Below are 17,643 nucleotides of genomic sequence, written 5' to 3' on the forward strand. Positions count from 1 at the left end.
CAATAGTCTTCTGAAAGGCTATAACAGATATGTGATGAGTCCAGCACTAAGACCGGCAGCATGCTCTGTTTGTGCAGTCTGCCTCTTGTATCACCCTATATCGAGTCACATCCTATATCCTGCACCTCCGAAATTGCCCTGATGTCCACTCACGGTGTCAATCAAGATGCCAGTATCCATGTACGCGATCCATGTCCACAAAGCTGGCCCTGAGCAAGTTGTGTGCAGCTCTGTGCACTGCACTTTTTGCACGCTTGCGCAATTGCATTCTTTGATAGGTCAGATGCAGCACTGCTAGGAGATTAGGTCCTCGAATGGATCTGCAAGCCCGTGTGTGCACATTTGCAACATAGGACATCAAGTTGCCAACCTGAGGTTGGGTGTGCATCAAGTAGGTGTTGGCTGGGTGCATGCACATATACGTGCCATGCAATGCACGAGACATGATGAGCTGATCGTGACAAAGTGGCCCAGACTCCTCAATGCTTTGGCTCTTTTGTGCCCAATATACGCAATCAGAGCTCTTGCATCCATTGCACTAAGATTGAATTCATGAGACCCGAACGCTGCATCCAGGCACTGTACAGATACTGTGGCAAGCACCGAGGCGCATACTTACGATCTTCTTTTAGAATTACTTCGGGAGGTAGTTGCCTCCTTTCCTCCCCTTGGGGACGACCCACTGGTTGTTGGTTGTGTGCGAGGTGCTGCTGCAGATTCCCAAGGAATATACTTCGACGGCGGGTACTTCGAAGGGATGACAAACAGAACGCTTAGCATCGGAAAAACGCTGTGAGAATGTAGAATCGGGACTACAAAAGCTTTAAATACGGTGCTTCTCGAGAATTCCTCTTTGGCGAGGCGTTGAGGTGACCTTGGTGGCCAGGTGGGTGCCATCCCTTATCCCAGGTGTATTAAGTAGGGTGTATGACGCTGCTCAAATTTCCTGTAGCATTTGATACGACAATTTACTGTTCCCTGTCGCTTTTTATGCTCACATTATGCGTCGCTCTAACTTATTCAAGCTGCCAGCCACGTTCCGACATGTTAGCTACCCTGGGTATCTGTATCGGCGAAGGAATGTTGCTCATGTCATCCCACCAAGCAGTGAATTCAATTTAATGTGATTTCGGGTGCTATTTGTGATAAGTCTGAAAATTTGTCGAGGTCCGAGAAAGGGTTCAGCACAGCCATCCCTCTCTACGGCAGTCTCAGCTTGCACGCAGTAGCAGCCTTTCGTTACAGCGCTATCCATAACATCATGATATTCGTTACAGTTCTGGTTAACTTTTGGGCTTTTGCCATGAGCAGGAGAAGCGACCCAACCCTGTCTACCAGGTTTACATAACAAGATGGTGCGTCTTGTCGCCACTGTTTTGGTCTTCATCGCAGCGCTCCACGCCGCCTCAGGTTCCCCTATTCCTCAATAATTTAATGCAATGACAATATTTCTGCTCTTTCATCCTCGCTACAAAAGATTCGACCCTGCTGGACTCCTTCTGGCAGATATTCCCTTGTCCCACCAACAGTTGAGCGAACGTATGCATTTGGAGATGCTGATTCAGCGCTTGGCACTTGCAAGAAACCTTGAGCGTCTACTTTAATCTTTTGCAGCCTCAATTTGCTGAGGGCTGCAAGTTGCTTCACAGGTACCCTTGACGCCATCAATGCTCTGAGGGAGGGTGCAGCGGGAGCCGCCCGCCGGGCAGTTGACACAGTGAGGGTGAGCAGTCGTGGCTTCTCTAAATGCGATTTGCATCACTAAACCATATCTTCTGGCTGATACTGCCAGTACAGGATGTCCTACTCACTCATCAGCACGGTTATGCACAACACATGCACTCTTACGTTTCGTTCCAGCATGGGTGCGGTGCCACTGACTGGAATGCAGCACATCATCAGGTGGAATGGCTTACTTGATTTGAACGTTGTGTTTGCTCATGCAGGATGTGATCATCCCAGGAGACTCCAGCTCAGAGCCAGCACCCACGTTTGAGGTCTGCCGCATATTTCCTACCTGTGCTCTTCAGGCTTGTTTCCCACATGACAGTAGACCCGTTAGATCAATGGAAGCTGTGTTGCCTTTGGCGGTGCAATACTGACGGATACATCCTCATATATGTGTCAACATCCTGCTGCCTGATGTGCAGCTTGGTCTGTACTAGTAAATCAGTATCTTCTTCTACTGGGAATGCAGGTGCCTGTTGAGGTTGGCTTCCCCAGCCTCGACTATCAGAAGCACAAAATTCTGACGGCCCCAACCGCCATCCTTGACGGTGAGTCATTCTGGCCCGATTTTGTGATCGGACATCTAAAGAATCTGCAGAGAAATTGCCCAAGCTACACTGTGCTTTTGGGAGAAGGAGGATCACATGTGCGTGCCCACTGCTGGCAGCTTGGCTGTCGATGAGCACGCAAATGTCAAAGCTGCTCACTCTTGCAAGATGCTTTGACTGACTCTATTCATAGATGCATTTGCCTTCTGACAGCCTCCTCGCCTCAAAAATAAACTCCTGGGCTGCTCACACAAAGAAAAGGCGGCACCCTGGCCTTGCAGGCAAGGAGTGGCCCCTGAACTACAACACACTGCTCAGGACGGGCGATAAGGCCAACCCGGATGAGAAGTATGCTTTTGGCCAGCACGTCGCCCAAAACGGCGACCTCGTCTATGAGGTGACAGATCTGCCACAAATTCTGAATCTCATATCAAAACAAGAAGAGGAATTCAGACTTTGCATCCACTTCTCTTACGGATTCTGCTGCATGCGTCATTCCTCTGCATCTCCTGTGCATCTCCATGCAGATGTCCTATGCACCGATGATCTTTGAACTTTCAGAATTCCCTCAGACTTCATTGCCATGCAAATCTTGACTCCAATAAGATTTTGTGAGTTAATGTCTATATTCCTGGGCAGACTGCTGCGGACGGCAGACCTGCCATTCAGAGGTTGAACGATGGCTCAATTGTCGGCGCCTACTCCTTCAGCCAGAGCCCAGACTTCACATCTCTTCTGCCGGTAAGCCCCAATTTCTGAAAAGGAACGGAGTTCGCACGCTGTGTGTCCTATTGGGGGTTATGTCATTTCTTTCTGGTGGTCAGCTTGTCATGCTGCAGATAAACGGCTTTAACCTCTGCCCAATCCCCACCCGGCTGGCGGAGGCCGGTACAAATACTGAGCACCGTGCCCACGGTTGATTGGGTCTATTGGATCTGGCGAGTCCAACAAGGGGTAGGGTTGTGGCAGCCTTTAACTGCAGCTTGTCTGCAGGACGCACCTTGCCCTTTTGGCAGGAATAGCGTCTAATAATAATAATAAACAATCCCCACCCAAGTCTATTTTATGGGTCAGACGGCGTGTTCGCTGCAAGGCCACAACATGTCAGAACTGAGGTTGCCACAAATTGTATCATGACCTACCAATTGAGAGCCTTTCTGTGGAGTATAGGTTGGCGACAGGCTCTTCTCCTTCGTTCACTTCGAGTCTTTCGGCCCCTTTCAGGTGTGCAGTGGTTCTCTTCCACGCTTTTCTGAAAATTCTCGGCGGCAAATTGATCAGTGCGGATATTTCAACCATGATTACTGCAATGCAGCCCTGACAAAGAGATTAGTCACACCATACTTCTACTCAGTACCTGCCATCAATGTTGAGATCCTGAGCTACATTGTTTGCTCGAAAGAGAGTCACAGAAAAAATACTAACACCAGCAGAATCCATCAGAAGCTTCAAGATGAGTCCATGCATCCATGCAACTCTTTAATAAAAAATTATTATTATTATACAAACTTGTTTCAGCCCAAAGGGCTAGGTGCGTTGCAGCAACCTCTCAATGACTCCCCTCCAGCCTTTCCTGTCCTGTTCTGGCACTTTCTCCATTGCAAATCTCACATGCAATGACTAAACAAGAATGCCAGCGCTATGCAGGCGTACTTCCTGGAGCTGAAGCAGGACAAGGAGACGTGCAAGCTGAGCGTGATCAGTTCTGTCCCCACCAATTTCTCCGACTGGGGTGGCCTGTGGACGCCCTGTGCTGGGTCTGTCTCCCCCTGGAACACCCACTTAGGCTCTGAAGAGTACGAGCCAAACGGTGAGCCCCGCTGCTGCACTTAAATCATTCATCCCGGCCTTGTTGATAAGGTCCCTGAAGGCTTTAGAAACAAAGTATTTGGCAGTTTTGGTGCACATAGCCAAATGGTAGAATGAGGTGCTGCAGAAAGGAGGCTAGTCCATAGCCTGCTTTTGTTGCGTTGTCTGTCACCCGAGCATGGAGATGTGGCACAGTGACTGCTGTAAGAGCCTGATATTATGCAAGCAACCATGTCCTGGGCAAATGATTTACCGTCTTTATTATTTTTATTATTGTAGTTACATGCTTCTCCTGCCGAAGGCAAGGTGCGTCTGCAGACAAGCTGCATGTAAAGGCTGCCAACATCCTACCCCTTGTTGGACTCGCCAGATTCAAGCAAGATCTAATCAACCGTGGGCACGGTGCTCAGTATTTGTACCGCCCCCCGCCAGCCGGGGTTTAGTGTCTTTATGGTGGAACAAATGATCTTTCAAAATCAAAGATGTGGTGGCTGTGGTGCAGGTCTGGCATTCACCCGAAACACCATCGCTGAGCTGAGGGGCGGGCTGGACAGTTACCAGAACCTGCTGCTCACCTCCCAGATGAAGTGAGCCCTTATTCGCCTCTGCAGTCTCAGTTATTCGAATGCACACATATTTATTTTATTTACACACATTTGACCCGTGCTTCCCCTGCTACCGGACATGTCTGTGCAATGAGCTGGGTCTACAGAGTCGGAGGGAAATCAGTCCTGGAAGCACGACATATCGATAATGTGTGCTTTGGAGGGATTTGGTACTCAGTCGCTGCGTCAGCACGACTAAGAGGCGTGCATGCATGCAGGTACTTTGGCAAGTACCCCAACACTACCACCCTGGCAGACATCAAGACTCTCTTCAAGCCTTACAAGTACGGCTACGCCACAGAGGTGATTCCTCCCATCCTCAGCCCAACTCAACAGCTGCAGTATTTCCCAAATGCAGAAACATATTTCCCATCCATCCCTGCATGCAATTGCACAGGCATACTCTTTGCTTTCAGCAGCAGACAACAGCCATATCTAATGGACGCCTCAGCCTGCAGCATTTGCTTTCACAGCTTGTGCGGAAGTAGATGCAGCGTCGCAGTCTCAAGTCCCATCATCTTCGCATACTAGCACCAGGACCTGCCCAGCCAGGATGCCGATCCCGTGCCACAGGAAAGGCTGGAGTGTTCTCTATGCTAAGCACTGCCACAAAGCAGTGCAAATTACTGCACACGTCAATTGCACCAAGCCTCTCAAACACACCCCTTCGAAAGCCACGCGTCTAGCCTGCAGCAATTCCGCTGCCTAGCACAGGAGGAGTCTCACATGCATCGAGCCGCCAGGGCTGTTGTTCCAACTGAGCTCTGCCGTGATGCTGCGCAGATGACTGCGTACGCGAACGGTACCAACAGTGTGAAGAAGCATTACGCCTTGGGTCGGATGGCGTGGGAGCTGCCCTATGTCCTGCCCGACAACGTCACGGTCTACGGCGGCGATGACGGCGACAACACCATGATGACCATGTTCAAGGTCCGCCCACCCTTTTGTGACCCTTCTCTAGGGGTATGAAACCTTGTGCAGTGTTGCTTCACGGTCTCGCTGGCCGTTGTGTTACCATGTTTCAATTCTGTGCAAGTCCCCTTGCTTTCTTTTGCTCTGGGCGCTTACACGTTGAGCATCTCAAAGCTCGTTAATTGGTCTTTACAGTTTGAAAAACCCAGAGCAGCAGCAGGGTTTGCAACGCAGATATAAAGTGTCTGTATTTGCAGCATGTCAGAAATTAGTGTAGATCTGATGAAGCTGTATGCCTCAGGTGTACATGTGTCTCGCAAGCATCTTGCAGCCTCATCTGTGCTACAGTGTCTTCACTTGCAATCACAAGTGACAAACTGACTTTTGCTTCATGCGCTGTCTGTGTAGGCTGCCAAGCCCGGTGACCTGAGCTGTGGAACCCTCTACGCAGCAGCCGTAACACAGCTGACCTCTGAGAACGGCGGCACCTTTGACCTGAGCTGGATCGACCTGGGCTTTGCATGCGAAAAGGACCTCATTCCTCTGGCCAACACCATTCTGTTCACCGACATGTTCGAGACAGCGGTCTACGATGCCACGACTAATTCGTGCCCTGCTGGCTTCACACGTATCAACACAGGCATGCTCCCTCCTCCTTGAACCAGCATATGTTTTCTCTCCTGAAGACCTTCCCACCAAGCTCCTCGGTGTTTGATTGATGCATGCCAAGCCCAATTGCTCAGTCGTTGGTAACATTCTATATCTTTAGGAGTCGCCTGTGGTTTACAGCCTTTTTCCCTTCATTTGCACTTGCTCTGTCCTCAGGAGGGTCATGTTTGCCATCTCATTTGGCTAACTATATTTCGCACAGTCGCCTGAGCTTGCCTAGTGACAGTCTCAGCACGCAGCCACGCAGAGCACACAGCTGTACATATGCTGCTTTTTTTTAGGAGCATGCCATATGTTTTTAGCCCCGGCTGGCGGGGGCCGGTATACGGGCGGTATATATATATACTGAGCACCGTGCCCACGGTTGATTGGGTCTTGCTTGGATCTGTCGGGTCCATCAAGGGGTAGGATTTTGGCAGCCTTTACTGCAGCTTGTCTGCAGACGCACCTTGCTTCTGGCAGGAAAAGCGTGTAACAATAATAATAATAAAGACAAGAGGCTTATGCTTGTGTGCTGTGGTGCGCAGCAATCTTCCTCAACAATGCCATCACCCCGGAGTGCCTCAAGGTGAAGCCTGGGCAGGAGATCAACGCCTCACGCTTTGAGACCCGGCGCTACGCTGCAATCAAGGGAGCAACCACCGAGTGCGCACTCATGTCTTATGGCCCCCGACAAACATATTCTGGCGTTAGAAGTAGGAGGCATGCAGTCATCAAGGCAGAGCGAGCGCCAAATCAAAATGTGGATTGTGGACAAACAGTACAGCAGTTTTTGTCCTCATTATATGAGCATTTGACTACACCGGGCATCTTAATGCTGTGTATGGCGCTGCTGTGCAGTAGGGGTCTATTTTATGGATAATAATTTTGCAAATGCCTATACCCCCAATATCTGCTTGTAGACTCCAGTGCAAAATATGGGCAAGCAGCTTGGACTTGAAAGGATTGACTGCATGCAGGTTCTCCAAGTACGAGGGCATCACTTTCTCCCCCAACAACGGTGAGCAAATGATATGCAAGGCTTCACGTGCAGAGTTGTAAAGGGCCGTGATGACAGCATACTTCATGAGTGAAGGCGCAACTCATGGCAGTTTCATGATTCCTGTCGGTTGCCATGGGCCTGCTCCGACTGTGAGGCATGACTGTTTGGAGGTGCGCATGTGGAGATTCATTGCAGTTCTGAAAGCAACAAAGATGCTTAGCATTTGCTGTGGTGCAGGCGAGTTTGGGCAGATCTACATCGCAATCTCTCGTGTCGAGAATGGAATGGAAGACAATCGCGTTGGTGGAAATGCCAACCCCACCTTTGACCGCGGCGGCAAGAACTCCATCAAGTAGGCCTTACTCATGCGCACTACCTGATGTGTCTGATTGGCTTCTTATCTGCCTGTGACCACTCGCAGTGTCCAAGCCACAAGTCACCTGCTTCAAGGACGCATGGCAACTGCCAAGCATGTCTCTAGTTGCAGTGCATGCATGCAAGACAGCATGGATTGTTCAAAAGTGCTACAGAAGCCTAAAGTTATAATAGAAGAGGGTCCTTGCATAGAAATTGGGGTGAGTTATGCAGGCTGCCTTACAACCGGTGTGGCTGTGTGTACACTCTGGACGTCAACCAGACGTACGTGGCACAGAAGATGTCTGCGCTCATCTGTGGAAACACCGCCACTAACACTGTGAGTAGCCCTGGTCCTGTGTCAGAACTTTATACTATACTAGCAGTCATTGCACCATATATGGAGTTTTGAGTGCATTAGCGGAGTTTAGCAAGTCTACTGTTGCTGCCGACCCTGAATCTGAAAACTTGCCTGACAAGGTCACTGACGTATGTCACAGTGTAAGGACTATTTGGGTTGTTATCGCCTTTCCGTCTGTTGTATTGGACTGTTTAACAACAGGCACAGGTGTCAAGTAGTGGAGGCCTCCTCAGTCTACAGAGTTGATTGAGTTTCGAAAGTTTCGCTGGTGCAGGACAACCTGAATGCCTGCGACAAGAAGTCTATTTCATCCCCCGACAACCTGTCCATGATGCGCGGATACAACAAGCTCATCATTGGCGAGGACACCGGCACCCACCAGAACGACGTCATCTGGCTCTATGACTTTGCCGTAAGTTCCCTGCTGCGCATGCGATTTTATAACTGCATGTCCACAACGAAACTGTGCCACTTGAATTCGCCTTGAGGGAGGAAAAATAATGACGCAAATGCTTCATGTTGGGGTGATACCATAAAACGCTTGTTCCAGCCCTCATGGCTAGTTGCGCTGCAGCAACCTATATCCAATCCTAGATGATCCAGTTGCCCCTTTGTCAAAATATATGCTTGATGCCATGCACATATTTTTCTGCTCCCCACAATTGGGATGCACTTCCAAAGCTTTTCACGAGTGATTTGCACTGCCGATGCATGCATGCAAGGAGCTTGCATGTTCTCCAGTAATATAGGTGACGCCAAACAGCAGGTTTGACTTTTGGCTGCTGCTGTGCGCAGGACAAGAGTCTGAAGCGGCTGCAGACGACTCCCTACGGGTCTGAGACCACCTCTCCGTACTGGTACGAGAACATCAACGGCTGCGCGTACTTTGTGTCCGTAGTGCAGCACCCGTACGAGGAGTCAGACAGCGCTCGCATCACCGACAACGCCAGCACCGGTGAGTCACTGCCTTAGTAAACATATCTGAGGCATTACATATTCATAACTGGGCAGCTTTATGATCTGGAGATTTCATTAAGGGGCGGGGCTTTGGCAACCTTGAAGTGTAGCCTTATACAGACGCACCCTGCCTCTTGGCAAGAAGAGCATGAGGTGGCACTGTTCTGAAGACTGCAAGCACCGCAGAGGAATTAAAATTCTTGTTATTGCAGCTCATCCCTCAAGTCACACCCGAGTCAAGCCTTCCCATGCTTACAAGGCACCCCCTTGCAAGATTTAGTCATCATGGCATGCCACCTCTGCCTTTGATGCGTCTCTGATCAGCCGATAGCAAGGCCAATGACAAGAGAGGCCCTTCTTTGTCTGTGGCAGCAGATGCTTTGTAGGCATTCCCTTATGAAAGCAGTCATCATGACAGCCATGTCCTGCCTCTTTATGCGTTTTCTGCTGGTGGCGCTTTTGGTCTGAGCCAGCAGATGATGTTTTGCCGCAGGGAGGGCCGGGTACGTGGGCTACCTTGGACCCCTCAAGGCCTCGACCAGAAAGGCCCCTATTCGCGCTCCCTTCAAGGCGGAGGTTGTCAACGCCGTCGTGGACGAGGTCCAAGCAGTCACCGACAACGTGTCTGAGAACATCGACACAATCCAGACTGTGGGCTAAAAGTGAACACATTAGTCATCATCTGTTCTCTGAAATTTTAGCCCCTGATGGATCAGCATGAGTGGGGATTGGGAAGTCAGACCCTGGCAAAGCCAGCCAAGTACACAAACAAAGTACATACCTCCGAAAGTGGACAGGAAGTGAACAGGAGTGGGCATGCATGCAAATTCTCGATGCTTGAAGTGGGATCCTTTTCAATCAGGGGTTGTTGATGAGACGGCAAGCAGATTTTTTACATTTTTTGGTAGATTTGATATGACAGTGAGTTTCTCTTCACTCTGTTCATATGAGGGGCACTACTAAGTCAGATTTCATTCTTTAGTGTGCGGTACCCATTTCATTCAGTGTTGAGCTTAGCAGCAAGAAGTAGAGATAAGTTACAGCTGTAGTTCTGCAGAAGATCATTGGAAGTGGTTTTTATTATTATGAAATATCGCTTTGAAGTTTTGGAACATTCATTCTAGATAGTTGAGCAGACAATTGTCTGCCGCAGCTTTGCCTTGTACCTGCTGAAGTGTCTGATGTAAGAGTCATTTTGCTGGGGCAAATCAATTGTCACGCAGCTGCCGTCCTAATGTGCATGTGCACACTATTACCGCAACAAAAACATCAAAGATCTAAACGTGCTCCAGCATCAGATGCACAGCTGAGTGACAGCACCCAAAAATTCCTTTTACGCCCTTCTTTCATAGACAAGAACCCCAACAACTCAAGAATCACATCGGCAATGAGGCTTCGCCAGAGGCAGGCTTATCCTTTGCACATTCCATAGTATGCATACTGTAAAAGGGTGCACTACCTAGAGGTCATCTGATAACTCAGGTCCAGAGAGCTGCAATTGGCCGATTACCCGGCTTTCCACCCCAGGAATGGCTTTCCCTGCTGCCTGCTGACACCGCCCTGCTGACGTCACCCTGCTGTCAGAAGACATTTACTGCGAATCTCCTTTCGTGACGATGACAATCTATCTAAATGGCAGGCTTATGGACCCCAATTGTCACATTGTGTGCCGTTCTGATTGCCCGTCCGCTGACATCACACCGCCGCCACGATCACCGGCGGCTGCGCGGTGCGCTGCCAAAGCCGCAGCCGGAGCCAATTTGGGCGCGCGGTGGCCCACCATGACATCAGCGCCAGCGCGGCGATGCGCGCCTCAACGCCGAGCGTGTCAGCGAGGCAGGCCACGCGCGTTCGCAGCCCCGGCCGCTCGCGCATGCGCGCCTCGTTCAGCGCCCTCGTGCACTCGCGCGCCGTCATCGTGAACGTGTTCACCGGCTGCGACGCAGACAAGACACATCTAACTAAACATTCCCACACAGGAACAAACGAAGGCAATCGAGCAGCATACCCTCATCTTGTGAACAGTATCATTGGGTGTAACGCAAAGCATGCCACTTTCAGAACTCCCTTCAGAACTCCCTTCAGAACTCCCTTCAGAACTCTCTAATAACAAAAACACAAGGACACACGCAACACAATGCTCCGTTGATTGCCCTGAGTGCCTGAGGCATGCCAAAATTGAAACCAAACAGTACCTACATTGTCCAGGGGTTTCAGTTGTACACCTTACCCTTGCGGACAGAAAGCACGTACATTTTGAGCATATCTCGCAAAACCTGGATTCAGAGCAACCCTGCCATGCAAGTGTTTTCGTTTGTGCAGCGAAGTTGAGGGCAGAAGCTTGCATCACCTTCTGTTTGAAGGGTGTTCTGTTGCACGATTGATCTGAGCATGTAATCTTTTAGCACACCATGCAGCACACCTCGAGGTAGAGTACAACATTGCGCGGTGAAACAAACAGCATAGGCGCAGCCAATCAGAGAGAAGTCAGAGAATTTTGAGCACCTGGCCGAGGCAGGTGTCCACCGTGCGCAGGCAGTCGTTCGTCTTGAGCAGCAGCAGCAGCGGGCGGGGGATGCGCCGCAGCATGTCGCTTATCTCCCTGGCAAACTGCGACGCGTACCCCTGGATCTTCTTCCGGCCCTCCGCCGACGTGGGCAGGTACAGGTGGTCCGCCGACGCCCTGCCACATCATAGCGATGACATCATTACTCCACAGGTGATGTCACATCTGGAGAATATCCATCAACAGCAGGTCACCAAAACACACAGCATTATATACCAGGTAGAGAGCAGAAATGTAAGCTCGTGCACTATGTCACGACAGGCCATGCAGCTGTTGGAGCTGAAGCGAACAAAGGGAAGGGACAAACAAGCAAAACATCTACAAAATGTCCGCTCTTGCCAAGTTTTAACTATGTTTGCAATTGTCCTCACCTGCAACATGATTGCCTGATTGTGGCCGGAATTGGCAGTCCCTATGAATTCTTTAAATCTTTCAGAATCCCGTCTCACCTGGTGACTTCTTCCCAGGGGCGCATGGTGAGCATGCAGGCGAAGAATGCATACGAGTCGGCAGCATTCATGGCGGCTGCATGCTGCTTGATCCCCGCCTCGTCCCCAAACACCAGCGCCCGCCACAGCCCAGCATACTCCCGCCTGGACACACAGCAATATTAGATGTCTTGCAGTACATGTACATGAAACAGATGTCCAACACACATGGCTCTTAAAAAAGGTGTAGGATAGTATTGCTGTGAAAGGGGTACTCTATTGAGGTAATCATACTTGGTTCAGACTCTTGACAGCCTCCCTGCCAGTGAGTGCAGCAGCACCCTGTGCAGAAGAAGCCTCAAAGACACTGACAAATGGCGTCAGCTCATCTGCACAAGAAGAGAAAACCAAGACTGATGCTGAGCATGGAGGCCCCTCAATTCCTCCTCCACTTGAGCAGAGGCCGAGGAACTTTGTGCAATGTGAACGTGCACTTATCGCGAAGTTCCCAAGTGAGCATAGGGCTGTGCACAAGGTGATATGAGAAAGCTGGAGGGAACGCGCCTGAATTCATCGGTGATGCGCTTGTAGAGGCCGTGGTCTAGCAACACCAGCTCGGGCTTCCCATTCTTCTCCCGGATCTGCAGAGGAACTCATTGTTACTGCATCAGCCATGGCACAGTCCATTTGCTTGTACCAAGCATTGACAGCCAGGTAATGTGCTCCAACATGTGTTCAGACTGAAATCAAGAATCAACAGCTCTTGTCTTGAGCTGATCTGTGCTCAAGACAAGACAGATTGTATCGTGTCTTTGCAACCCAACTACCTCAATGCAAGTAGCACTCCAACGTGGTATGTGCAGAACAATTTCCGATGAAGGTCATAGGGCTGACGGCAAGTATATCACCAGCATGTTGGCAGCATGCGGATCGCAGTGCACCTGCGCATCACCATCACATATATTCAAAATTCCGCTATCCCTTGATTACACAAATCCACTCCCACATAGCCAATAGGTTGCAGGGCGTCTAGCTGCCGCTGGCACTAGATTGTCAAGCCTGCACGCCCCAGAATCCTCAAAGTTGGCAGAAGGCAGTCTTGTTCTGTAGCTACAAAAGGCTAGAGATTTGTATATTGGAAGATGCTGTGCGAGCTCTGCTGTCAGTGCGGCCCCTCAGAAAGAATACTGTGCTTCTGATCGGTGACTCTAGAGGACTCTTTTGTGAGCAGTGAGCTCTTCTGCGTGCCTGTCTGGGCTTCTGAACTTTGCTTGGTTGGTTGACAATTTGCAGGACAATCTCTTGTAAATCTAAGGATTAAAGGGCGGGAGGCTCACATCGCCGAAGATGAAGATCATCTCGTTGAAGGTCTCAGACACGAGCCGGGCAACATCCTTGGGTTTCAACCCCATTCGCGCCAGCGCTTGCTTGTCGCACACATTGGCGCCCGTCACGAATTCCATCGTTAGCACCCGCTTTGTGGACAGCGGGTGCGATATCTCCGGCACCTGTACACCAGTGGGATTCTCCTTCACCTCTCTTATACTTTGGAGGGAGGAAGAGTTTTTGTGGGGTGAGAGGTGCGCTGGGTGCTGAAGAAGCTTCCGCCCAGAATATCACAGATCAACCCACATGAATGGATGTCAGACCCAAAAAAGTCATCCGGTACCAATCTGTGCCTGATCTGATATGTATCCTTGCTGATCCGTGACACAGAAGGGATTGCAACAGATTCCAATGCTGTAAATTGATTTGAGCCTCCTAATTTATAGGATGCCCAACTGTGTGGTGCTGAGCTGACAAGTATGCAGGCTCCTTGAAAAGGTTCTTGCTGAGCAGCTACATCAAAAAAACAAACAGAACAGAGCAGCAAAAGAAGGTAGCATGCGCACCGCAACTCGGCCCCTGACATGTGTCTGCCGGGAGCTGAAGTTCTTCCTACACCGTTCTGCATTGGCCGCCTCGATGCTGAAATCCAGCTCCTGCATGCGCACCGTGATAATTCTTATTAGATCAAATCTATCGGATTACGGTAATTATAAACACTGCCCTATCTAATCCTACCTGACCTCAGGATTGCAGCGAACCTTGCATGTACTCTGAATCAACTCTGCATGCATCCGACAGCTTCAGTGCTGGGTAAAGGGAAGCACATTTGGAGAGAGCCTCCACTCTACGGGCGTTGCAAAGGGTGTACAAGCACAGATTCAGGCTGAGAAGAGGCTTAATGCTAGAATAGCGCACCTTGGGCAGGCTGTCTTTGATCTCCTCCACCAGCCAGCTGTAGTCAAACTTGGGGAACAGGAAATGCACCGAGTTTACTAGAAACTCCACAGTCAGCGTGTCTGCTGTGCAACTGTCCCTCAAGCCCGCATGCTGCACCTGCGCAATCAATCCCACACCACATTCGCTGAGGTTTTTGGAGGATAACAAACCAGTCATGGGTCGCATCGGGTCGTCCATAATTTCCATCTTGCCCACCAGAGAACCTGCTTTGAAGCGTGAAGATCTCCGGATGCCACCCAAGTTTGCCACCTTATCACTGTGTGATAAAGTAGCAGGCACCTGGGCAGCATCCATAATAATGTCCAGACTCCAATGCAAGTCAAATAAGCGGGGCTGATAAGCCGCAGGGACCTTGTAGCCTACAAGGTGTAGGGCATCAGAGAGTGTGCTCCAGCACTTCACATGCACCATGCTTCACCAGGCACAGCTTTTATCCTGTCTGCGATTCTATACACTGATGTGACATGGGAGGGAGAGCATGCCCACCTTCACAGCCAGCTGGCGCCCGTCATGAGCTGTGGCCCTATGCACCTGCACATCACACATTCACTTTCGATATCCCTTTGCAATTATGCCCTTGAATTCCTTTTGTATGGAACATTTCAAGCCCCGCAAAAATCACCCTCAAGTCCTTCCCTGATCTACCTCCAAGGGCTGCAACCTTGCCCTTGAGTTCCTTCGCTGCTCTAATACAAGGGCTGCAATCTTGCCCCTTAGGTTCATTCGCTGATGTTTGTCAAGGGCTGCCCTATTGCCATGAGGCAATGCTAGGCTGAAGAATCAACATAGGAATTCAAGGGCAGGTGTCCTCACAAGGGGAGGGTGCTGTCACCTGCGCGAGTGAGGCTGAGGCGATGGGTGTGTGCTCAAAGCTGGCGAAGAGCTCCTCTGGGGTGCTTCCCAAGTCCTCCTTCACAATCCTGGCCACCTCCTTGTAGGTTGACACAGGGCACTGGTCCAGCATCGTTCTCCGCATGGTGAGCACATACTCCTCTGGCAATAAGTGGTCCTGGGTGGCAGCCACAGCAAATTTTATACTGTGCATGTCAGGGCATTGTGCCTCCCTCCAATGGCCACATCCTGGATCATTGGATCAAATTTGGGGGACATTCTGCTTTGCAGTGAAGTCGACACTGGCAGAAGTGACAGGTTTGTTGCAAGCTTGGGCTCTGATCTGGAATACCAAGATGACCCCGGCTGGTTTTCTGACCACCAATCCGTGGTGTATTGTAAAGCTGCCTAGTGCTGACGAGCTCAATTGGAGACCAGTGGGTTAATCAGCATAAAATCCTCTGCAAACCCGCAGGTTGCAGCGAGTGCCCACCAGCTGGGCGATGTGCTGGCCAAGCTTGATGTAGATACCCCCATTAGCAAAGCAGAGGCGCTGCAGCCTTTCTGCAGAGCGCTCATGAACTTTGTGTTGAGCTTCCTCGTACTTGTCCCCGACCAGCCCTCTCAAAGACCACTTATAATCTGCAGCCGAAGCAAAAAGAGACGTTGGAATAATCATTCAGATCTTTAGCACATTCCTGCGATTGCAATCAAACTTTTGATAAACTTAATGATAGATTGTTTAAGATTTATCAAAGTTGGCTTAGTGTGTCCCACCAGCTGCAATAGTTGCTGCACATGCGATGTCGCGAGCGAGTCTAAAGGGCAGCTGAAGAGCGATTACAACTCTGGTGCCGGGGTCCTCGGAAAAGAGGATCCAAGATCCGAGTAACGCTGTCGGGATCGCGACTGCTAATTTAGTGGCCAATGAATATCGAGGTGTAATTGGGGCCTGGCTGGCGGTACAAAAAGCAGCGAAAGGAGTGCGAACAGTCGAGGAGAGCAATGTATGGCAGACACGCCCTGTCAACACCTTTTTGAGGGACATGCCTGATGTAGTTTGCACGATTTCTGCGAAATTTCCAGCAAACATTGGACTTAAGGCTTGAGGCCATGTGGGTTGAGTAAGGTTACTGGTGTGGACGTGGCAACGCTCCATTTGAATACCTTAACGAAGGCTGGCACGGTCCAGTGGCACCAGCACCGTGCAATTGGCATTCTCCCTCCGTGTAGGCCTTGAACTTACCTGACAGACACAGAGGGCAGACCTTGTTGCTGTTCATGTTTGCAGGCATGGACAGAGAACCAATTACCCGCGGTGTTTCACTTCCAGTCGAGTTGTGGCAAAAAATCGCGACGCACTTCACTGCAAGACAGTGGGTGAAGACCTGTGGTAGTGTCTGTCGTGTTCTGAACGAAATAGAGCCAGAACACATTTATTTGCCTATCAGGCTTGACAGAATTGGGGACGCTACCTTGACGTGGGCTGCCAAACACTGGGGAGAAGCACGATATATTAATCTGGGGTTCAGGAGCACTGTAAGACCTCTTTAATCTACGTCTACCAAAGTTATTGACTATAAAGGAGCTGCTCTGCTTTGTGCCTTGAAACTTAGGATCGCGATTGTTGGCACAGGCGATGCAGGAAAATTGGTTGCACGATGCTCTGACCACCAGGGCAGAGAGCGCCGTCAGAGCCCGTGCTCTCAAAAACTTGTCATTCAGCATCCTCCTGTCAAGTGAGCATCGTGGGAATTCCGACAAAGCAGCTAAGCAGCAAATTGAAGAGTACGTGCAGCACTGCTTGAGGGAAGCCTGGAGTGGTACCCAAAGCTTGTCACCGTATGGATGTACCTTACAGTCGTTGCCACCACTGCAGAATCTGAAGAGGCTGTGCTTGAGTGCCAACCCTTTCCCAGACACATTGCTGCAATCAATTTGCAGCTCAGTGCAGCTGGAGATTATCACCCTGGGATCATCTAGCAATGGCGGCATTTCGCTGAGCCAACCAGATATCTTGGATCTGAGTAGCCTGTTGTGCCTTAAGGAGCTTCACTTGGAGTCAATTGTTCCGCACGTGCTGTTAATGGCCCCTGAGGTTAGATTAAGCATCAGTGCTCCTGCCGAAGCTTTGGAGCAGTTGCCATGGTTAACTCATGAGGTGCAACTGGAATTTCTGAGTGCCAAATGCCGTCATGAGGTATCGGACAAATTCCAAGCCTTGCTCTGGTACTTGGCCTCGCATGGGAGTCCGCTTCAGAGGCTGGACCTGTGGATCGATAAGGGCAAGGGGAACCTCAGTGTCGGCCGCCTGTCTGGGCCTGGGCCGCAAGTCCCCAATTTTCAGGCTGTGAAGCACCTGACGATATACTCTCATGGCCAGGGCAGCGTCAATTTGTTCGTCCCGCGATACACATTGCTGGAGCAGATTCATATCGAGGCCAAAACAGTGGAGATTGAATTGGCAGAGCCCGACACTTTTCTCATGCAGATGGTTAGGCTGGGCTGTTATTACAACCGCATGAAGAAGAAGTGCATGGGAACAATAATTGATGCCCTCAAAAGGGCAGCTGAGAAAAAGCCCATGGTCCAATATGAAACACAGAC

At 50.3% G+C, this 17,643-nt stretch overlaps 2 protein-coding genes across 2 annotated transcripts; one reads left to right on the forward strand and one right to left on the reverse strand.

The window, feature by feature from the left end:
• Positions 1–1,352: 1,352 nt before the first annotated feature.
• On the forward strand, positions 1,353–9,585 carry COCSUDRAFT_42448 (hypothetical protein; the record flags this gene model as incomplete). Its single annotated transcript, XM_005647348.1, has 19 exons — positions 1,353–1,410; positions 1,650–1,723; positions 1,947–1,997; positions 2,198–2,276; positions 2,558–2,673; positions 2,916–3,017; positions 3,447–3,500; positions 3,924–4,086; positions 4,588–4,672; positions 4,909–4,993; positions 5,474–5,620; positions 6,011–6,230; positions 6,799–6,916; positions 7,231–7,271; positions 7,491–7,605; positions 7,842–7,947; positions 8,243–8,380; positions 8,764–8,923; positions 9,419–9,585. 19 exons carry the CDS (start codon positions 1,353–1,355, stop codon positions 9,583–9,585), a joined length of 2,079 nt encoding a protein of 692 aa, XP_005647405.1.
• Positions 9,586–11,412: 1,827 nt separating this feature from the next.
• On the reverse strand, positions 11,413–16,084 carry COCSUDRAFT_16096 (ABC1-domain-containing protein; the record flags this gene model as incomplete). The annotated part of the gene is made up of 11 exons (XM_005647349.1): positions 11,413–11,608; positions 11,941–12,077; positions 12,480–12,560; positions 12,828–12,860; positions 13,257–13,427; positions 13,812–13,901; positions 14,164–14,301; positions 14,692–14,736; positions 15,038–15,214; positions 15,530–15,678; positions 15,814–16,084. The coding sequence occupies 11 exons, from the start codon at positions 16,082–16,084 to the stop codon at positions 11,413–11,415; spliced, it is 1,488 nt and encodes a 495-aa protein (XP_005647406.1).
• Between the last annotated feature and the right edge of the window lie 1,559 nt (positions 16,085–17,643).

This window comes from Coccomyxa subellipsoidea, assembly GCF_000258705.1.
Source record: "Coccomyxa subellipsoidea C-169, whole genome shotgun sequence".
Classification (NCBI taxonomy): Eukaryota; Viridiplantae; Chlorophyta; class Trebouxiophyceae; family Coccomyxaceae; genus Coccomyxa; species Coccomyxa subellipsoidea.